The sequence below is a fragment of the Cucurbita maxima genome, unplaced genomic scaffold (genome assembly GCF_002738345.1).
Source record: "Cucurbita maxima cultivar Rimu unplaced genomic scaffold, Cmax_1.0 Cma_Scf00004, whole genome shotgun sequence".
Classification (NCBI taxonomy): Eukaryota; Viridiplantae; Streptophyta; class Magnoliopsida; order Cucurbitales; family Cucurbitaceae; genus Cucurbita; species Cucurbita maxima.
Genome location: NW_019272020.1, coordinates 296,529 through 318,487, shown reverse-complemented (window position 1 = coordinate 318,487; position 21,959 = coordinate 296,529). Strand labels below are relative to the sequence as shown.

Sequence of the window (21,959 nt, the reverse complement as noted above, 5' to 3'; positions counted from 1 at the left end):
ATTTGTATATTATACAAAATATTGAAAATTTAGAAAAAAAAAAATCATTTTAATTTCAATCCTTTGAGAGAGCTTCATTTATTACATAATAATGACACATTAGCATAACAGGGTTGTTGAGGGATCTTTTTTTTCAGTTGAAAAGAAAAACAATAATTTTGGAAGGGTCACGCGTTGTCCCCTCCATTTTTTTTTTTAAATTATTATATTTATATATTTATTGGTTTTGTATTAAAACNCACTCTCTTTAAACCTCTCTTCTTCCCTCTCTGTTCTGTGTCTGTGTTTCTAATAAAGTGCTGAAGCGAAGCATGGGTCTTCCATGGAAGAACGCCAAGGCCAATCCACTCTCCCGTATTGTCTCCGATCTCCAGCCTCCCTCCCTCGTCCTCCAAACCGGCTTCCCCACCTCCGTCGTCGATCTCTTCGTCAGGAATCGCCACCGAATCAGGAGACGCTCCTTCAATACGACCAGCCACGAACGCTGCCCTCTCCACGCCCCGCCTCCCTCTCCCTCCCTCACCCCTCATACTTCCCCCGCCGCTCCACACTCACTCCATGCTCTCCAACAGGACTCCATGCCGGCTCATGTGGAATTCAATGTGGGCTCTGGCCGATCGAATGCCAATGCCAATGCCAATGCTGCCCATTCAATCTATACCTCTTCCCTGTTCGTTGCGGCGGCAAAGATGTTTGTTGTGGTGATTCTGGTTTTGAGTACTAAAAGACTCGTTCTCGGAATTACTCTCTCCGCTTTCCTGTTGTTTCTCCTCTACTTTTTTGGGAATTTCGCGGCTCCTTTCTTCGATCCCTCTCCGATCCGAAATCGGTTCTTCCGCCGCCGAGACGGATTGATTGTTCATGGAGGAGAAGAAGAGGATCCGTCCATGAACTCTGTCTCCAATAACGAAATCCAAATCGTGGAATCCAATTCCGAGAGGGAAAAATCAGGTTTGCAAGACGAGCGATTTCGAAATTGGGAAAAGGGATTGGGTTGTTGTTTGGATTTGCAAGTGGAAGAGGAGAATGAGGAGGAGAAGGGGCAATTCCAGGTGGGGAAGAATCAGAGAAGCAGGAGCGCGAAGCTGAGAACCAAAATCATAAATAAGTTGATACCGAAGAAGCTACGAAGTGGGAAGAGATTGAAAAGCAACAAGAGCGGGAAGAACAAAACGAAACAAGAAACGGGCAACGTGATCATGAGAAACGAACAAGGCACAGAATGGAGCTGCGAGAAAGAAGATGAAGAGGTTTGGCAAGTGTGGAAGCCTGAAGAACAAGAAGAAGAAGAAGAAGAGAGGAATAAGAGTTTGGATTGTGAATTTGTGATCCTAATGATCCTTTTGGGGCTTTGTGGTGGCCGATTTCTGGCACTTGTTCTTACAGTTTCAGGGTGTTTCATGCTCAAACTCATCAAAATTCTGAACCAGCAACGGAAATTTGGGTAAAGTAAAGGGTAGTCCACTAATGATTATTTCCTCTTTTTTTTTTTTTTTTTTTTCCTTCAAAAATTTGTTGGTGAATGGTGATAGTGATGATGATGGGAGCATATCTTAGAATGGGCCCGTTTGCATTCATACTGAACTTATTGTTCCAAAGAATATTTAACACTTTCTTACTTATGGATAGATGTAGATAACACCACACTTAAATTTTCATATTTACTTCTCATTTGTATTTACAAGTTTTATCTTTATATATACCGTTTTATTTAAATTGCTAATCTCATTCTATTTTATTGAATTATTCCATTTCAAAGAAAGTTAGCTTGTTTGTTTGTGCATCAATTTGATATTATTCTTAAACCTCATTCGTTGTCCACCGTCAACTCATTTCAATTCTTTTTGTTGGCATGACAAAACTATCTTTTTTATGTACTTTATAAAGAATAAATGAAATTGAAATGCCTTTTCATATAATTGCATATCAAATCTTTCTTAACAATATAATAACATGTCTATATTGAATTTTTAGGCAACATAGGTTATAAAGTCAAAGGAAATATAAAGCGATTGATTGAGTGGTAAAGGAAGTTTAGAATTGAAAGATACAATTTAAGATAGTGATTTGAGGAATGATTGTGATTTGAGGAATGATTGTGATTTGAGGAATGATAAGAGTTTAAGCCACACCTCCACAAGACCATAATGATTTGAAGGAGGTGTTTAACATCATTACCCCCATTACCTTCTTCCTTATATTATATTTCCCACATTTATATATGCTTTCTAAGATGATCCAGCTTCAGTCTTTATGTGATGGGTTGGAGGTTGGGGCCGAACAAAAAAGTGGGTTAGAGTGGACACATCCATCTCAAGACGGGCGTAGCGTAAAAGTTCAAGTATTGACTCATTTTGAAAGGACCCATTTTTTGGTTTTGGATTTTTGACGTTCATGGGAGAATGGGAAAATGGGAAAATGCTGGCATTGTGAATTTGTGAGGCTGAGCTAAGATTTCGATTCCAAAGGAGTGGGTGCTTTTGAACCTCCCGTTCTAATATAAAGCCCCCAATTTGTGTTCTCAAATCTTAGGCTTTCTTTCCTTTTCCTTCTTTCACGGGTCTGTTTTACCTTTCACTCTTAAAGCTCCTGAAGATCGCGTGATAGGGCTGGAGGAGGGCATTATTATAGAAGGCCGAAGTCATCTCGTGGAACCCTTTCAATCCTTCTCTTGGGTTTCTCCGTCTCCCTTGCATTCTGCCAAAAAGGTTGGTATCCGGGAGAATCTGGTTATGCTACCTGCAATTTCTTCTCTGTTTCTTAAATGGAGTAAATGCGGGTCGAAAAGGGAATATCTCGGTTTGTTTATTTAATTCCTCTTCTGGGTATTGCTCTTGAAATTCGTAAGTGAGTGAATATATTCTATTTTCCCAATGTACCTAACTCTTTAATGTTCTGCTAATTGGGATGCTCTGTTTTCATTTGTTCTCTTTTGGATTAATCCTCTTCTGGGTATTCTCTGTGTACTTCTCGTCCTTGAATTCATAAATCTTTTGGTTTATGTTCTTAGGTTCAACATTGAATTATTCTTTTGTTTGAGTCTTCCAATGGGGCATAGCCCTTTAGTTTGAACGATCTTTCTCCTCAGTTTCCAAGATTATGACTAGAAAATGAAATTGTAGTCTTTTGGATTTGAGAAATGATTTGAATGATCTGCCATTGATGAAAATCTAATGATTATGATTTAGCAAGTTAAATGGCGAGGGTTCTTTGCCTGGAGCATCACGTTTGAGAAATATAATTCTGCCTTTAACAGAACTTGTCACATCACGTAAAAGTCCTATTCTTTTAACAAGCATGCATGTTTTAAAGAGTTTGGTGAAAAACTTTAAGGCAAGTTAAAGTAATTCTATTCAGTAGTCTAATCCATGAGCAAGGGGTAAAAGAAAGTAGGCGAAGCCTTTCATTGTTCCATTATGTTAGTTTTACTGTAGATTAACAAAGGAGGGTTATTTTCTTATAGTAAGAAGATTCCAAGATGGCTTCAAAGACTTTTACTGTAGATTTAAACAAGCCTCTCGTTTTCCAGGTTAGCCTCCTCCCTTTTCTCCTCAGTGCATACACTGTTATTTCCTGTAGGCTTCACTGTCATTTAGTCTTCTTCAAACGGTTCTAACTAATGAAATCTTTGCAGGTTGGCCATCTTGGAGAAGCTTACAATAAATGGGTTCACCAGCCAATTGTTAGCAAGGAGGGCCCTCGATTCTTTGGAAATGATTTTTTGGAGGTTTTACTTACATTCTTTCTAATTATATGATATCACACAACCTGAAGTTAGTGTGCATACATAGATGTGATAGTTGATATATGACTTTCCTGAAATGAGTAATGGGAGGTTTGCCTTTAATTTCTTGGGTCATTAACAGATGTTGACACGCACAGTATGGTGGGTGATTCCACTTGTTTGGCTGCCAGTGATTTCCTGGTTGGTTTCTGTGTCTTTGTCAAGGGGCCTTACTCCTTCAGATGTGGCTTCGTGTTTGGCTGCTGGGGTTTTCATCTGGTCTTTGCTTGAGTACACATTGCACCGCTTTCTTTTCCACATGGAAACAAGAAGCTATTGGTACTCTCTCTCTCTTTCACTCACACACACACACAGATGAATGGTGAGTTCAAGGACAGTGATGATGTCACAACCTGTTTCAGGGGAAACACTCTGCACTATCTACTTCATGGTTGTCATCACAAGCATCCAATGGACGGACTCAGACTCGTCTTCCCACCTGCTGCAACAGCCATCTTAAGTGTGCCGGTAAGTTCCAAAAATGGTCACCTCTATATGCCGTCAGGTTGAGTGATCTACACTGTCATATAATTTAAAAGAGGAACCTTAAGGATTGGAACTGGATAATGATTGACCATTGGCCTCAATATTTATCTTTCTGCTTTGGCAATAATAACTGTCACTCCTAGAAATGGTCAATGAAATAATCTGTGTAATTTTGTGCAATCTAAGTACGTAATCATATGAAGCTGTGTTTGTGATTTGTGTGTGCCAGTTGTGGGTCGTGATTAGACTTGCATCGACTCCAGCAGTAGCTCCTGCTTTGTTCGGAGGTGGTTTGTTGGGATATGTAATGTACGACGTAACTCATTATTACCTGCATCATGGAAAGCCAACCTCAGGGTTGTCTCAAAATTATAAGGTAATGTCTTGGCTTTTCCACGTTTTTGAGATTCCAGAAGGAATGATTTCTTATGATTGTTATGCGTTGGACAGAGATATCACTTGAACCACCACTTCAGGATTCAAAGCCAAGGATTTGGTATCACTTCTCCATTATGGGACAGAGCATTTGGAACATATCCTTCTACTAAATCCATTCAGGAAAACAAATGAAGATGTTGGCTGCACAAATATTATCTCATCACTAGATTTTTGTATTGGGTTTGTTCTTCTTTTTTGTACATTAAGCGTTAAGTTCATGCTTTGACAACCATTATATATATATTTTTTGGGCGACAGGGTAGCGCCTGCATATCGCCCGCCTTTCTTGAATACTCTATTCTTCTTTCTTCCTTCTGGTTATCAGATGCAGTATGCTGTTTTCATGTTCATCAGCTATGGAGCTATACTTGAATGAGAATTGTGTATTTGCATTTGTAAATTGTGAAGCTGCTATGCTGTCTGTGTCATCTGTTTTCATGCAGAAACAGACACTTTTAAAAAGAAGAAAAAACACTAAATCTGAGAGTCCAAAACGAAGAAGCTGAAAGGAGTGAGACCCCATGTTGGTTGGAGAGGAGAACAAAACATTTCTTATATGGATGTGGAAACCTCTCCCTAGTAGACGCATCTTAAAAACAGTGAGGTTGACGTTAACATGTAATGGGCCAAAGCGGACAATATCTACTAGCGATGAGTTTGAGTTGTTACAATTTCTCTTCTGGCACCAATCTGCCGTTGCTGCCAAGGAATGCAAAATCGATTCTCGAGCCTAGTTTTTGTTTTAGTAGACAACTTTTTACTTCAAAAGGGTGACCAATCATACCCAAAAATGATCGGTGACGACTCCAAACCTCCTTTCTAAGAAGAAATCGTTCGATAAAAGATGTCAGCCACTCTGTAGCATTGGAATGACGTTGCGACTGAGGTATTATTTGACTTATAAAACCATCTTAAGCTGATATCTTTTCATTGTTCTGGTTTGAATTCATTTGTTTCTTAGGAGAAAAATCCGAAGGCTCATTCATTCACTGCATCACTTCATAATAGATTTATCAGTATCTTATTGCACTTACGGCCCAAGCAAGTTACAAACTTTAAAGGTAAGGTAAAAAGTAAACACATCAAATAACTCTAATCAAATCCCCTTTCGGAAGATCCAAACCTTAAACTTTCAGAAGTTGGAATAGGTGGAATGCTCTGTTCATGTCTGAAGAAGTTATCAGGATCAACCTTAGTCTTAACTCTCAGCAATCTCCCAAAGTTTTGCCTGAAATACCGAGTTCCCCATCCGATCGCCTCGATGTAGCTCGTGTTGCTGTTCTTCTCGTTGATTCCCAAATCAAGATCTCTGTAATTCACATATGCTTCTCTTGGAAGCTGAGAAACATAAGGTGCCATGTAATTGTAAAGCTTCTTGATCCATTGCAGGTGTCTGTCTTCATTTCCTTCTTCCTTTTGCCATGTAGTTAGGTACTGAATCTTGTAAAGGACTCCTCTCCTGTGAGGAAATGGGATCTGAGTCTCTGAGATTTTGGCCATCATTCCACCATAAGGATTCCATATCATCAATGGGCTTTCTTCTTCATACAACCTTTTCCAGAGCCCTTCAAGACCTGTTTCTGGAATGGGGTCTCTCACGAAGTCTGATTTGGCTTTGAAGAAGTTCTTGAAAGTGGATTTTCCTTGGAGAAGCACTTCTGGTGGAGTTCCACTTGGATAACCAGCAATGTAAAGAACTGATTTGATCCAACTTGTTTCTATGCAATCTTTTCTTGTCAAACCCAATTCAGGAAAGCTCTCTCCCATAATCTTGAGGAGTCTATTTGCATTCCCCAAGAACTGGGCGTTGTAAGCTGTGCTCACAGTTTTCTGACCCTTTTTATCAGTATTAGCAGCCACATTTATAATGACTCTAATGAACAAATCTTCATCCAGCTTATCAGCAACCTGTTGCCATTTGTACAGTATTTTTGTAGCGTCTTGTTCTAACGTCTTTGCAACAGTAAAAACAGTCACGATTGATGGAACAGGTACTAAATTTAGCTTCCACCACAGAATGATTCCAAAGCTCCCTCCTCCCCCTCCTCTTATTGCCCAAAACAGGTCCTCTCCCATGGCTTCTCTGTCAAGAATTCTCCCATTTGCATCAACAATCCGAGCATCGACGACGTTGTCAGCGCCGAGGTGTTGAAATATCATCACTAGCCCAATAGAGTCAAGCCCAATAATTGTACTAGCCCAATAGAGTCAAGCCTAATTGTACGAGCCCAGTATATTTATTTTAGTAGAGATTTTAGGAGAAAGAGATGTAGATATTTTAGGAGAAAGATTCAATTTGTTAGGTCTAGATTCAAATCGGTTAGGTCTAGATTTAGATTGGTTAAATATAGATTGTTTACTCTTAGTATAAATACCCCCACCCTACCTAGGTTATTCATCTAAGAAATCTAAAAACAATAAAAAGCAGAAGTATTCTACAGAGTGTCTTGTATTCTCTTCTCGATTGGTCTTAATAAAGAGAGCGAGTGTTTCCCACAGTGAGTTGTGTTCAACACCGAGGCCATATTTTCGCATCATAGAACCATAAGCACCTCCTGTTATATGACCTCCAACACCCAAGCTTGTGCAAAGGCCAGCTGGGAAGCCATGAACTTTACTTTTCTCAGCAATTCTGTAATAAACTTCTCCAATCGTCGCCCCGGCTTGAACCCAAGCGCTATTACTGTCAATATCGACTTTGACAGATCGGAGTTTGGCGAGATCAAGAATTATGAAAGGTGACTCAATTTGAGACACATAAGAAAGGCCCTCATAGTCATGGCCTCCACTACGAACTCTGAGATGAATTTTTAGCTGTTTTGAGCAGATAACAGCTGCTTGGACATTGGAATCAAGCAATGGGGTGAAGATGAACAGAGGCTTTGGCACTGAAGCCTCCAAGTACCTCAGATTCTGAGCACTTGATTGCAGAAGAGTATTAAACGTAGCATTGTTCGGAGCACAAAAAGTTGAGTAAGGGACAGAAAATTGAGAATTCTCATTGAGACATTGAAGGAAACTCTCCTGAAGAGAAGCTGAAGCAACCCAAGTAGAAGATGAAAGCAGAAAGACAAGAAACAGAGAAGACACAAAGGATTTGTACTTGGGATTTATAAACAACACCCTCATGGCTGCTAACAGCAAAAGGCTCAATTAGTACCTTGATGTCTGTGGAATGCCAAGATTCAGTGGTTTCTCAAACCAATATATAGGGGAAGTTTCAAGCTTTGGCTATGAAAGTGGTATCAAACGCAAAGTTGAGCTAATACAAACGTCATGAGGTCTGTTCGGATCCTTGCACGCTACATATGCCTCAAGAAGAAAGCAAGACTATTGTAATCCATGTCTTTAAGAAACATCTGCCGCCTTGTGTCTGTTCAAACGTGAAGCAAGAAATGAAAGTGACAGACCTTTTGTTTGTGTCGAGTATGAAACTGTATGAAATACGGGATACTGAGGCAGTTGTACACAATAAAGTCTGAAAACAGGAACCAGATCCTTAAACTGCCATATGAAGATGACGTTGAGTGTATTGGGAAGTTCTTTTGCTGTAAAATTAAGGTTTGGAATTTAATGCAATTCCGCAAGGAGAAGAGTATTGGAGGTTCTTCCATTTCAGAGATTAGCACATTCATTTAAGGACTTACTGTTCTATAGGCTATATTTTTGGGTCTAACACTTGACTTAACATGGGTCAACCATACTTATTAAGGTCATAGTTCATAAATGAAAAGTTTTCCCTTTACAAGATTTCAAATATAGTAAATGAAGGTAAAAATATACAAAGATTCCTTTCGTAAAAGCCCCACGTCCCTATGGCGTGCGTGTTACGTAAAGATTTCTACACTCGAGGAATGCTTTGTTCTACTCTCCAACCAACGTGGGATCTCACAATCCACCCCTTGAGGGTCTAGCGTCCGTCCTCGCTAGCACAACGCCCAAGCCTACCGTTAGTAGATATTGTCCACTTTGACCTATTACATATCATCATTTTCTACATCTTTATATGCAATGTTTCGTTTCCCTCTACAACTAACGTGGAATCTCGCACCTTTATTTAGAACCAGAGTCAGAGTTTGTTTCATTGTATTATTTTGTTGAGTTTGGAAGATGTTAGCAGAATAAAAATGCAGTGCTGGGGTTGAATGATGATGAAGATAAACTTCTCTTTGGGCTAGATGTTTGGCTTGTATGAACCGATCTAGATAAGGTCGTCATAGTGGGACGATAGGATTTGTGAAGATAACACTCTAAAGTGAACAAGTTTGTTAAAACCCCAAATCAGAATAAGTGGTAAGATAAGGCATCTCTAAAGCACTGCTACTCATTATAATATAATTTCAAGGCATTAAGTGGATGATTACCAACCATTGTCATCTCACTCTGGAGTTTGAAATATCAAAGCTTGAGAACAAAGATTTTGACTTCAATACGTGCTGCTGCTGCTGGTTGGTGTCTTTTTTTCTTTCTCCCTTTAGTTGTTCTTCGTTGTGGAACCCCACTCCCTGTAGTCATTCCTTTGCGGGTTTACAAAAGCTGTGGTGTAACCATGATGATGGCCACCATGGTCAGCCTCCAACTTCTACTCCAACTCAAACCAGAAGACTGGAGCTCTGCAGTTAGCAAAATGGCTGAGATTCAGTGAGAACGAACAAAACTAAGGAAAACATGGATCTAACTTCATTTTGAAGATGGAGATAGAGATAGGCAAACTAATTATGTTACTATGTCTTTTAAGCCATACTACCATGAATCTTTGGTAGCTTGTTTTCAAACACAGTCACAGCAACGATCCAAGCATCGGCATCATATTACCATAACCCAAGCAGATCAGCTTTGCAAATCCACTGCAACGCATCGGAGATTAAACTGCCCTCGAAATCATGGCCACCGCTTCTGATTCTTAGTGAAGGCCGGAGGTTTTGGCGCAAATGAGAGTGAATTGAACATGGGATTCGCGTAATGGGGGTTATAATGAATGTGGGTTTCGAGCCGGCATTGATGGGGATGTTTTATTTACAGAGATGATTGACTCTACTTCGCCGGCAACAATAGTAGCATCTTTTTTTCCTTGTTGGCTTTTCTTTGGCTATATACGTGTTCGCCAAAGCTGCTGCTTCTTTTAATTCATTTTTGGGTCCCTTAAAAAAAAAGCCAACTTTTGGGTTTATTTATTGTACCTATTCCATTAATAATAACTTTACCAATTCCCCTTTCAACACTTGCAGCAGAACGCAGCCCTGCACACATGAGCAGCAACAACCCACGATATGATGCCTTCATTGATTGCCAAATTTTCAATCTTTTCAGCCAACCACCGCCCCGGGAGAGACAGAGGAGGAGAGAAAAGTCAAGTTTTTATGCACCAAAACCCGACTCCAATGGCGACTGATTTCCATAAGTTTTATTACTTTCAGTAACTCATCTTCATACAAACGTAATGAGAAATGTGGTACGAACTGTAAATGCATATATCTATAATCTTGGTTTCCATCAGAAAAACCGAAACAATCAGCTTTTTCAATTCTAATAACCCTGTGGTTCTCGCATCACATTACAATGCAATGCAAGTAAAATAATAATGTAGATAACCGACACCAAATCCTAGGACCATCTCATTGCTTACTTGAAAGAGTTGGAATACTCTGTTCATTCCAGAAGAAATTATCTGGATCCACAGCCGTCTTCACCTTCACCAGCCTATCGAAATTCTCCCCGAAGTACTTCAACCCATAAACCTTCCCATCCTCGAAGCTGTTCTTGTCGTTGTTGTTGGTGCCAATGTCCAAATCTCTGTAGTTCAGGAATGATTGTCTTGGATTCTTCGACACAAAGGGGGTCATGTAACTGTACAGCCTTCTTATTTGCTTCACAAACTCCTGGTCTGCCTCCGGCCCTGGTTCGTTCCAGTTCACTGAGTACTGGATCTTGTACAGATTCCCTGCTCGGTGAGGAAATGGGGTCGCTGTAGATGGAATTTCGCTCATCTTTCCGCCATAGGGGTTGAAAACAAGCCCTGTTTTGCCGATTTCGATCATCTTCTTGTACAACCAATCCAACCCATCTCTGGAAATGGGTGTCTGAACGTAATCCGATTTCCTTCTGAGAAACCCTGATGAATCGAGATTGCGGTCGAGTAGAGCTTTGGGTGAAGTTCCGTTATCGAAATTACCCCACCAAAGAACAGAGTCGATCCAACTAAGTTCGATACAGTTCTCTTTCTGCAACCCCAATTCGGGGAATTCTTTTCCCAACAAGGAAACGACTTCTTCCGATTTCCCGAGGAACAAGGCGACGACTGAGGCTCTGACTGTTCGAGTCCCCTTCTTCACTTTACTGGAAACGGGCTGTAAGAGTAGCCTCATGAACAGATTCTCGTCGGTGGACGGAGCCACTTCTTGCCATCTGACCACCAAGTCAGCGGCGTTCTGTTCCAGGGTTCTTTCGACTCGGAAGACGGTGACCGTCTCCGGCACTGGAACCAGCCGGATTTTGTAGGCGAGGACGACCCCAAAACTGGCTCCTCCGCCGCCGCTAATGGCCCAGAAAAGATCCTTCCCCATGGACTTGGAATCGAGGATTCTGCCCTTCACATCGACAATCCGAGCATCGAGAATTTGGTCAACGGAGAGTCCGTACTTCCGGAGCATGTTGCCGTAGCCGCCGCCGCTAATATGTCCGCCAACGCCGACAGTTGGACAAATCCCAGCCGGGTAGCCTAGAACCTTACTCTTCTCCCAAATTCCGTAGTACACTTCTCCGAGTGTGGCTCCAGCTTGAACCCACGCCGATTTGTCGGCAACGTCGACGGTAACCGCGCGAAGATTGGACATGTCGAGAACGATGAACTCAACATCGGAAACATAGGAGATACCCTCATAATCGTGGCCCCCACTTCGGATTTTGAGTTGAATGCCGAGCTTCTTGGAGCAAATGACAGCGGATTGGACATGGGATTCGGTGAATGGAGTGACGATTATCACAGGCTTGGGCGCTGAGGAAGTGTTGAAACGGGCGTTTCGGATATAAGCCCGAAGAACCGAAGTGTAGGAAGCATTTTGGGGAGAGAAGACTATGTCGGAGACTCCACGAGAGGTGTCGGAGTTGGATTGGAAGCACTGGAGAAATTGGGAGTAGACGGAATCTGCGGCGGCGGAGGGAGGCGAGAATCGGAGAAGGATAAGGAAGAGAAGGAGAGGAAGAAGACGAGACATAGTTGGGTGGAAGTTGGAGTTGGTGTAATTCATTTCATTTGCATTATGGAACATCACGGCCTTATATGCAAAATGCAACTCGGCTTCCTCCTCAAATGTTCCTGGTTTGACCATCAAAGCTGTGATTATTATTATTAATTTTACTATTAATACTTCCAACTTATTCAATCATTATTAGGTGGTTTATTTAATAAATTCCACCCACATTAATAATTAAATGAAAAACATTGGGCTATTTACAGTCGTAAAATAACGCCGACAAAGGCGGCATTCTCTGCGGACAGTCAGCAATTAGGTTGTCGCAATCGGAATGAAATGCATTAGTTATTTACATTACAGAAAAATACTGATTAATTTCAAGTTGCGGTTTCTTGAGAAGATTTTAGAAATTAAAATTGGAAAAAAAAATAGGAAAATATTTAACGAAGAATCCGAGGAATAATAAAATTCATATTAACCGCGTTTTCCAGAGGGCTAATAATTTATGTTTGGATTAATATGTAAATTACAAATTAGCAAAACTAAATGAATGAAGATAAGGTGGGGAGGGAGAAGAGATTTAGGGGAAAGGGAAGGGCAATTGTGGAAGTTGGTATAATAAGGGTGGGGTTTGTTGGAAGTTTAGCATATTTTAAAGTTGAATTATAAAATTGGAAGAAGGCCTGTCCCTGTCGACTCACATGCCTGCCTTTGCCGTGCCACATTATTCTTCTCATTTTAAAGCGAAAAAGAAAAAGGAAAATGATGTGAATGGAATATGTGCGTGTAATTTGTGCGCTGAAATGTCAAACGAAAAGTAATAACTAGTAGGAGCACTCATTCAACCTAACCCACCTCCCGCCTCACAAAATCATCCAAGGTCAACTTCCAAATAAATTTTAAAAGTTGACTTTTGACTTTTTTTCAAAGACAAAAACTTCAATAATTTCAAAGTTTTAAAACCGAACCTTCTCTTGTGATGATTTGTTTTGAAGTTTAGTGGTTAGTATTTAATTGAAATAAAATGCTACTTATATTTATTAAATTGGATGGAGTCGAGATCATCTGGATTTTGCACGTCTCATTTGGATATAAAGCATAAAGGGCGTTGAGGATTCCTAAAATGTCCGATAATATATATATATATATGGCACGTGTTAGCTCTGTTGGCGTTGGACCCGGTCGGGTTGGAAATGAAGTTCCCAATCAGGAGGTGAAAATTCGGACGCGTTTACGAGTCACGGAAGCGGCGGAGGCTTCCGACATCGTCCATCAAAAACACGCCAATAACATCTCACCAAAACAACATGTCCCATATCCCATCCACTTTACATTAAATAAATAATAAATAAATTATTGCACAAAATAAGAAAACTCGTATAAAGTAACCTTTTTTTTTTTTTTTTTTTTTTTTTTTTTAAATCGCTGCATCTAACATTTTTAATCTCTAGAAAGAATTTAAAAATCTATTTGGTGTTGGTATAGAAACTGCTTATCTAGGGGCCATGTTATTTCAAGAAACCAACGGTAATCTAGTTGTCGGATATATGAAACAAACTTAACTTACAATATCTAGTTACCAACACAATTAACAGTAATTAGTGGGATAATTAAGCCTAATTGCTCAAATCCCAGATATAATTCGGGAACGAACCCCAGAAGAAAGGAGAAGGGACGCTTTTGCAATTTAGTGTAGTAGATGGATCGCTCAGGCAAGCAGATATTCACACATCACAGGCTCTCACCTCTGCCATTACAATCGTATGCTGCAGCTGATGGAATGCTCTGTTCATATCTGAAGAAGTTGCCCGGATCCACCATGGTCTTCACCTCCACCAATCTGTCGAAGTTTCCCTTGAAATACTTTCTTCCCCACTGGCTCGCCTCCCAATAGCTTGCGTTGCCGTTTCCATTCACGCCCAAATCCACGTCTCTGTAGTTCAAATAAGCACTTCTAGGCGATTTTGAAACATGGGGTGTCATGTACTCGTAAAGCTCTCTGATCAGCTCCACGTTCTTGTCTGCAGCCTCCTCGCCTTCTTCTTTCCATGTCACTGAGTACTGGATTTTGTATTTGTTCCCTGCTCTGTGCGGAAATGGGGTTTCGCTCTCTGCAATTTCACTCATTTTCCCACCGTATGGGTTGAAGGTCAGCGCTGGTCTTTTCAGTTCCATCATTTTCCTCAGCATTCCTTCCAGATCTGCCTTGGAGATTGGCTCTTGAACGTAGTCCGATTTCTTCTTCAAGAACTTTTCGGAGTTGGGTTGCCTTTCGAGCAAGACATTGAGAGGAGTTCCAATGGGGTAGTTGGACCAGAACAGAACAGACTCGATCCAGCTCATTTCTAGACAATCCTCGGCCTTCACACCCAATTCTGGAAGTGTTTCAGAGATTAAGGAATACAGTTTCTGTGCACTTCCTAGGAACAAGGAAATGAACTTGGCTTTTGCTGTCTTTTGGGTTTTCTTATTTACAGGAAGAATCACCACTCTTATGAACAGATTTTCATCAATTTTGTCAGCAACTTCCTGCCATTTGTACAACATATCTACAGCACCTTCCTCCATGGTTTTCTCTATTCTAAAAACTGAGACAGTTTCAGGTAAAGGAACAAGCTTAAACTTCCATGAAACTATAACACCAAAACTAGCTCCACCTCCTCCTCTAATCGCCCAAAACAGATCTTCCCCCATTGATTCCCTATCTAAAACCCTACCATTAGAATCAACAATCAGAGCATCAACTACATTGTCCACAGAAACCCCAAATTTCCTCATCAAATTACCGTACCCGGCGCCGCTGAGATGGCCTCCAACTCCAACCGTGGGGCAAACCCCAGCTGGGAATCCGTGGATCTTGCTCTTCTCTGCAATTTTGAAGTAAACTTCGCCGAGGGTTGCTCCCGAGTCCACCCACGCACTCTCGTCCTCAATGTCGACATCTACAGATCGAAGATTGAACATATCGAGGATCACAAAAGGGGAATCGGAGACATAAGAGAGGCCGTCGTAATCATGGCCACCACTTCGGATTCTGAGTTCTAGGGCGTGGATTCTGCAACAGAGAATGGAGGCTTGAATGTGGGAGATATGGGTCGGGGCGACGATGAACAAGGGCTTAGGGGTAGTGGGGGAGGCGAACCTTAGATTCCGGATGTAAGAGTTCAAGACAGGGGAGTACGATGGGTTGTCGGGGAAGAAGGTAACTTCAGAGATTGGGGAAGCCGACGGCGAAGAATGGTCGGAAAGGCAGCTGAGAAGGGTGTGATGAGAAGCCGCCGCCATTGAAGGGAGAATGAGAAGAAGGGTTGTAAGGATTGGGATTAATAATGAAGTTGGAATCGCCATGGGCGATCGAGGATGAGCTAAAATTGAAATGGCGTGGGGAAGACGATGAAAAAGAAGGCATTCTCATTGACCATTGGAGGTTCGTTCTCTTAACTTCCAAGGTTGAGTAATACAGCTAATACCTCTGTTCTTGAAGGTTAAGTTGAACCGCTCATGAAGTTATTTAATTTTTATATACATAAAATTGAAATTATGATGAGATATTTTTAAGTAGTTGTGAATTTAATGGCCTATATTTATCTCTCAGTATTCATAGGATAAATTAAAATACTTCATGTTGATTTTGAATGACACCGACAGTAGTTCCTTGACCCGACAGACCCCACCAAGGGAGTTCTTTACTTGTTGTGGCACGGAGGTGACGAGCCTGCAGAAAAGTCCTCAGAATTTGGTGTTTTCATTAAAAATGATAAAACTTTTCTGCACTTAATTGTTATCATTACTAGGGAATTAAATCTTTTGGTTTTAAGTTTTTATTTCTTTAAATAATTCTATTTAGGGTAGTAAATCGCTTCTTAACACATTCTTCGTTCTTCTAGAACTGTGAAATGTTCACCTAGAAAGTATAGAAAAAGTTATGAAGAAAGTATTGAGAAAGCTTTTGATTTCATTGTGAGAAAGCTTTTGATTTCATTGATTGGCACCGTGAGTATCATAGCCATTCATTCAAAGCAACGGCTACAACCACTTATTGTTTTTCAGATATAAACAAACAAAGCATAGTCCAAACCCATCATCTTCGCTGATTCAGGGGAGATCAGCGGGTGGGGATACTCTGTTCATTCTTGAAGAAATTGTGGGGATCAACCTTGGTCTTCACGTCCACCAATCTTTCAAAATTCTGTTTGAAATACCTCTCCCCATAAACCTTTCCTTCTCCCACGTTCCAATGCGTGCTACTTCCCACGTCGATGTCTCTGTAATTCAGAAACGCTTCTCTCGGGTTCTTCGTCACGTAAGGAGTCATTGCTTCGTACAATTTGTTAATCATGTTTAAGCGTTCATCCGCTTCCTTTTCCCCTTCTTCCTTCCAGGTGGTGGAGTACTGGATTTTGAATTTCACGCCAGCTCTGTGTGGAAATGGCGTCTCCGTCTCTGAAATCTGGCCCATTTTGCCTCCGTATGGGTTGCACACGATACCCACTCGTTCTGTTTCCATCACCGCCTTCCATATCGCGTCCAACCCCGACTCTGTGATGGGTTCCCTCACGTAGTCCGATTTCCGCTTCAGAAAAGTATTGGGTCGGACCGCTCTGTCCAACAGAACTTCTGAGGTTGACCCTTTTGGGAAATTTGCCCAAAACAGAGCCGACTCAATCCAACTCATTTCAGAGCAATCCTCCTTCTGCAATTTCAAACTGGGTATGTGCTTATTGATAATCTCCATGAGCGTGTTTGCTGGCCCTAGAAACAGCGCCCCCAATGAAACTTTCCCTGTTTTCAGCCCATCTTTCCCATTGGCGGAGTTTAGCATCAGTCTTATGTACAGATTCTCATCCAGCTTATCTGTGACTCCCTGCCACTGCAAGAAGATCTCCGTTGCTTCTTCTTCAATCAGTCTCTCAACTTCAAAGACCGTCACCGTTTCTGGGACTTTAACTAATTTGATCTTCCACGAGAGAATGACTCCAAAGCTCCCTCCTCCTCCTCCTCTAATGGCCCAGAACAAGTCTTCCCCCATTTGTTGTTTGTTTAGGATCTCCCCCTCAACATTCACAATCTCTGCATCCAAAACGTTGTCGACGGAGAGCCCAAATTTCCTCATCAAAGTCCCATACCCACCTCCTGAAATGTGTCCACCAGCACCCAGCGTTGGGCAGACCCCTCCAGGGAAGGCATGGACGTTGCTCTTGCTAGCAATGGCGTGGTAAAGCTCCCCCATGGTGGCCCCTGCTTCCACCGTGGCAGTTTCACTGGCAATATCGACAGTGGTGGCTCGAAGGTTGAAGAGGTCGAGGATGACGAAGGGATGATGGGAGATATAAGAGAGGCCTTCATAATCATGGCCCCCACTGCGGATTCTGATCTCTAAGCCAGCCTGTTTGGCGCAGACGACGGTTGATTGGACGTGAGATTTGTGCTTTGCTGCGACAATGACTAGCGGTTTAGGGGTTGCGGGGGTGAGAAATCTGCTGTTTCTGATGTAAGAATTGAGGGTTGGTAAGAAGGTAGAGTTGTCGGGGGTGAAAATGGCGTCAGAAATGGGGGACTGATGCTGTGCGTGTGTGGTTAGACATTGGAGAAAGGTGTCGTGACCAGAGGCAGAGGAGACTCTCACCCATGGGGAGAGAAGCAAGATGAGAGAGAGGAGTGCGAGGAGGGAAGAAGAAGAAGAAGAAGGCCCCATCTGTGTAATGGTTTGAGGATGTTTGGGAGATTCGGTGTTGTTATATAGGAGAATATGAGGATGTGCAGACCGTGAATTCAGTCGTCGTCTCCAATTTTGGCCATTTCTTGTTTTTCTTTTGTGGACATTTCTTCAATTGCCATTTCCACGTTCGGCGCAACTATGGGTAATTATGTAAACACACGATTTTGTTTGTTTAATTAGGAAATACTTTTTTTAGGATTACTCTAACTCAAATATGTGGATACGTGTAATGTCATGTCCAATTATTGAATGTATGTGTAATGTCATGTCCGAGACTCGAAAATTTGGATTCGAACCTAATAGCTTTGACATTCATTTGATTATTGAATGTATATGTACTGTCATGTTCAAGACTTGAAAATTTGGATTCGGAACTTAATAGCTTTGACATTCATTTGCATCATCAACCACATGATCACCTTTAAAAGTGAAAGACTATCCACCTAGTCTTTTTTGAAGATTTGTTTTTGTGCATAATTTTTATAATTGAGCTATGGATGCATCTTAGTGGTATAATTAGCAACTTCAATTCTCTTAAATCTTTCTTAACCATCTTGTCATCAAGATCATTTTCATGCCCAAATCCCTTAACGGTTTTTCCCATTGTCATCCGCCCCAAACATCAAGCTATCACACTCCTCTCTTAATGTTTCAAGAGTTGATATTCCTTCATTTTATTGAAAAGATGTGATACTTTATTAATGGCCATTTGGCAAAGACTTCATTTTCTAATGATTTTAGTTTAAAGTCTTCATTTTTACTCATGTCTTCGCCCCAACTCGCCACAGAGATTGAACTTTTTCCCCTCCAACAACCAAAAAAATCCTGTTACTCTTCAGAGAAGAGAGTTGTAATGTTATATATTTGAGGTCCATAGAAATGAATGTTGGTAAAATGATGTGAAATACACGTGTATTATTATTAAGTTAAAGAAATAAGAAAATCAATCTGACAGTGGTCACTTAAAACAATAACCAACACAGTACCATTCTACAGCTTCTAGGATCAACGGATGAGAAAAAGGATCGTTCAAATAAAATTAGAAAAAGAAATTTCGGGTTACTTTATACCGAAGTAAGATGATGGGGTCAACTAAAAGTAAGCAGCCAAATAACAAAGCAGATTCAGAACTTCTCCCAGACTAGCAAGCATCTTCTCCGGTGAATGCTGCATAGCGAATAGAGCCCTGCTACTCCTAAGATATATATATATATATATATATAGGAAATGTAGAAAGTAGAGATACAAATTAGATCCAGAAGCAATCAACAAAACCTTAAACAGCTCAGCTTAGCTCATGTTCAACATTCTGAAGGTATCATCAGCTCATGGTGTAGTGTATCAATCAAATCCTTGGCAGACTAACTTATTGAAAACTAGAATCCACAAGAAACCATGTCTCAATACAAATATATATATATATATATATGACTGATGGAAAGAACTCATGTTCAAAATTTTCAGGATAGCATAACCAGCTAGCTAGCAAAACGTTTTAACAACTGGAAGTTACTCGAGCAATGTGTATTATGCTTGCAGGAATCCAAAACCAAAACCAAAATGATAATCTCATAAAAGAAAGGGAGCAAAAAGACACAAAAGGTTAGAGTTTTAACTTCCTCAAGCAAGTCGAATGAATGCTGCTGTGACTTAAGCTTGAGAAGCAGCATCAACCTTCTCTTCTGCATCATCCGTCCCCGCATTAACAGTGACACCATTTTCATCTTCTCCTGGTGGTTGCACTTGATCCTCCTCAGCCAGTGGCTCCTCAACATAATCATTCTCAAATGCATCTGCAGGAACCTCATAGATCCTAACCTGTGGTTTCGATGGGTCCTTGACCAAAACATACTTGCCTTCGTTCAATTTCATGCACAAATCCACGATAGACTTAACAATACCCCACATGTTAGACGTATTCAAGTTAATTTGAGCTGCAAAATCCTTAGGTTTATATCCAACAATGGCTAAGATGACATGGTTGAAGTGATCGCGAGGATGAACCCTAGAGACATACCCCAACTTCATCATATCTGCGCTAGCCAACAGAGCTTGAGCTGTCCATTTTGCCAATTTATTAGCATTGTTCTTCAACTCAGTGGCCAACACAGCACCCCTCTGTGTCTCCAATTTCTGCCTCCAATCGACACCAGAATATTTGGGATCAAATTCATTAAGAGCATTCAGAGTCAAAAATGATCTTTGCTTATTAACCTCCATAACACTTTGAACCTCACACCTCGCCACAAGATACATGTCATCATCGAGCTTCCACCTCCTATACCTATAAGCAACAGAAGCGACCTCCTCACCCTCATTTGCAAATGGGTTTGGCTCGTCAAAGGCCACCTTACTTCCGTCCCTAACCAAAACTTGCTGCGAGAAGTTCTGATTAATGTAAGCAGCTTCAACACTCAGTGAGTAAGCTGAATTGATATCGTCCTTCGCTTCTGGCAAGGGTTCCTGAGAAGTCTCGTGGACGGGAAGCAAATCAAGTTGCGACCCATCCCTCTTATCAAAGAAAAGCTTGTTCCCAACACGCTGAACCACAATATCCCAGGAGTAAACCGATCTGGTTGCGCACATAAGGGAAGAAAGGATGGCATCGGTAGCAAAAACTGTGGCTTTGTCCTCGTTTGCAAGACGACGAATGACAGGGTCGTCTGTAGTAGTTACCTTGAAGAAGTTGCGGTTCTTGAAGCGCTCAAGGCGGCGCTCGTTCTTGGGAGTGATTCGGTCGTATGCACGATCATAGAACTCTAGCCCGCCGCACAGAAGAAGGTCTTCGGGCTCAGGAACAGAGAAGGACAGCTTCGAGAACGTGGAGAAGGGAATCTGATCAAGCATGTTCCATTCGGGTTGAATTTCCACAGAGGATTTGAAAACTGCAGCTTCACGACGGGGGGCATTGACATTAGACCTATTGAGGTTGTAAAGACGATCACGGCGAGCCCGCTCCTTCTCAGCCTCGCGCTTCCGAGCTTCAACTTCTTCGTCACGGCGCTGAGGTAGCTGCGTCCTTTGTTGGTTGAATCGCCATTTAGGGCCAAATTTGGGACGCGGAGGAGGCTTTCCATCAACCAAACGGAAGGACATGTCCTCGTCAGCATTGGCTGGGAAGGAATCGTCATTGGTGAAGTCGAAGACGGAATCGGAAGCAGTCTTGGGGCGACCAGGGTTATTCATAGTTCGGGTCCAATCAGCGATCCGGCCAAGCCTATCGGAGCGAGAGAAGGGAGCGAAGGGAACATTGAGAGGGAGGTTGGAGGAAGCGACGAGAGAAGCGGTGGAGTCCGGCGGACCCCAACCGTCCGGGTTGTAGGGAACAGCTCCCACTTCAAAGCCTCCGACCATCTGTAATCGGATAGAGTTTCTCGGATCCGAAGGAAGAGGCAAAATCAGAGTTCGAGCGGCACCAGGGAGCAGCAGGAGAGGCAGGCGGATGAAAAAACCCTAGCCTTAAGGACTTCAGAGAAGAGCAGGTGCAAAATTACAATTCAGCCCCTCTAGCCAAAGAAACGATCACTATTTCTCTTTGTAACGAGAGAGAATAAATATTATTCCTTTTTTACTTTTTTTTTTCTTTTAGAAATATTCTCTTAAAATTATTTTCTTGTTTTTATCTCAATTTTAAAACAATTAGGAAGATAATTATGTTTTTATTTACCGAATAAGGTTGGATTTGTAATATAATGAGTATATTAATGATAATAAAATTGAATTCATAAATAGAAAAGTTAGTCAAACCAACATAATTAGTTTTCTTAATATCCTTGTTCCTAGGAAGTGCACAGAAGCTGTTTTCCTTATTGTCTGAAACACTCTTCCTGAATTGGGTGTGAAGGCCTTGGAACGATAGAAACGAGCTGGATCGAGTCTGTTCTGTTCTGGTCCAACTACCCCATTGGGACTCCTCTCAATGTCTTGCTCGGAAGGCAACCCAACTCTGAAAAATTATTGAAGAAGCAATCAGACTACGTTCAAGAGCCAATCTCCAAGCCACATCTGGAAGGAATGATGAGGAAAATCGCCTAGAAGTGCTTATCTGAGCTACAGAGACGTGGATCTGGGGGTGAATGGAAATGGCAACGCAAGCTGTTGGGGAAGAAAGTATTTCAAGGGAAGCTTTGACAGATTGGTGGAGGTGAAGACCATGGTGAATCCGGGCAACTTCTTCAGATATGAACAGAGCATTCCATCTGTTGCAGCAGCATTTGATTCTAATGGCAGAGGTGAGAGCCTTTGATGTGTGAATATCAGATTGGCTGAGTGATCCATCTTCTACTACACTAAAATTCAAAAACGTCCCTTTTCCTTTCTTCTGGTGTTCGCTCCTATA

General features: G+C 41.5%; 7 protein-coding genes across 10 annotated transcripts; 2 read left to right on the top strand and 5 right to left on the bottom strand.

Moving 5' to 3' along the window:
- Positions 1 to 311: 311 nt before the first annotated feature.
- On the top strand, positions 312 to 1,448 carry LOC111477615. The gene has a single exon (XM_023121478.1). The coding sequence runs from the start codon at positions 312 to 314 to the stop codon at positions 1,446 to 1,448; it is 1,137 nt and encodes a 378-aa protein (XP_022977246.1).
- A 675-nt stretch (positions 1,449 to 2,123) lies between these two features.
- Positions 2,124 to 5,108, top strand: LOC111477811 (dihydroceramide fatty acyl 2-hydroxylase FAH1-like). 3 transcript variants are annotated; one of them, XM_023121710.1, is made up of 7 exons: positions 2,124 to 2,708; positions 3,464 to 3,529; positions 3,635 to 3,727; positions 3,867 to 4,063; positions 4,147 to 4,252; positions 4,500 to 4,646; positions 4,721 to 5,108. In XM_023121710.1, the coding sequence occupies exons 2-7, from the start codon at positions 3,479 to 3,481 to the stop codon at positions 4,838 to 4,840; spliced, it is 714 nt and encodes a 237-aa protein (XP_022977478.1). In that variant the 5' UTR covers positions 2,124 to 2,708; positions 3,464 to 3,478; the 3' UTR covers positions 4,841 to 5,108. The 3 variants fall into 3 exon arrangements, with proteins under 3 accessions (XP_022977478.1, XP_022977479.1, XP_022977480.1); XM_023121711.1 differs by lacking the exon at positions 2,124 to 2,708 and adding an exon at positions 2,715 to 2,843; XM_023121712.1 differs by lacking the exon at positions 2,124 to 2,708 and adding an exon at positions 2,719 to 2,847.
- A 589-nt stretch (positions 5,109 to 5,697) lies between these two features.
- LOC111477806 (berberine bridge enzyme-like 15) lies at positions 5,698 to 7,911 on the bottom strand. Its single transcript, XM_023121705.1, has 2 exons — positions 7,230 to 7,911; positions 5,698 to 6,854 (listed from the first exon to the last, which is right to left on the bottom strand). Exons 1-2 carry the CDS (start codon positions 7,835 to 7,837, stop codon positions 5,801 to 5,803), a joined length of 1,662 nt encoding a protein of 553 aa, XP_022977473.1. The 5' UTR covers positions 7,838 to 7,911; the 3' UTR covers positions 5,698 to 5,800.
- Positions 7,912 to 7,938: 27 nt separating this feature from the next.
- Positions 7,939 to 15,373, bottom strand: LOC111477807 (berberine bridge enzyme-like 8). Of its 2 annotated transcripts, none has more exons than XM_023121707.1 (2): positions 13,871 to 15,373; positions 7,939 to 7,966 (listed from the first exon to the last, which is right to left on the bottom strand). In XM_023121707.1, exons 1-2 carry the CDS (start codon positions 15,247 to 15,249, stop codon positions 7,954 to 7,956), a joined length of 1,392 nt encoding a protein of 463 aa, XP_022977475.1. In that variant the 5' UTR covers positions 15,250 to 15,373; the 3' UTR covers positions 7,939 to 7,953. The 2 variants fall into 2 exon arrangements, with proteins under 2 accessions (XP_022977475.1, XP_022977474.1); XM_023121706.1 differs by lacking the exon at positions 7,939 to 7,966 and adding an exon at positions 13,401 to 13,573 and having other exon boundaries at positions 13,619 to 15,373.
- On the bottom strand, positions 9,015 to 12,060 carry LOC111477814 (berberine bridge enzyme-like 21). The gene is made up of 2 exons (XM_023121717.1): positions 10,335 to 12,060; positions 9,015 to 9,321 (listed from the first exon to the last, which is right to left on the bottom strand). Exons 1-2 carry the CDS (start codon positions 12,034 to 12,036, stop codon positions 9,236 to 9,238), a joined length of 1,788 nt encoding a protein of 595 aa, XP_022977485.1. The 5' UTR covers positions 12,037 to 12,060; the 3' UTR covers positions 9,015 to 9,235.
- Positions 15,374 to 15,862: 489 nt separating the features above from the next.
- Positions 15,863 to 17,596, bottom strand: LOC111477808 (berberine bridge enzyme-like 8). Its single transcript, XM_023121708.1, has one exon. It carries the CDS (start codon positions 17,594 to 17,596, stop codon positions 16,007 to 16,009), a length of 1,590 nt encoding a protein of 529 aa, XP_022977476.1. The 3' UTR covers positions 15,863 to 16,006.
- Positions 17,597 to 18,891: 1,295 nt separating this feature from the next.
- Positions 18,892 to 21,116, bottom strand: LOC111477805 (eukaryotic translation initiation factor 3 subunit D-like). The gene has a single exon (XM_023121704.1). The coding sequence runs from the start codon at positions 20,972 to 20,974 to the stop codon at positions 19,271 to 19,273; it is 1,704 nt and encodes a 567-aa protein (XP_022977472.1). The 5' UTR covers positions 20,975 to 21,116; the 3' UTR covers positions 18,892 to 19,270.
- Between the last annotated feature and the right edge of the window lie 843 nt (positions 21,117 to 21,959).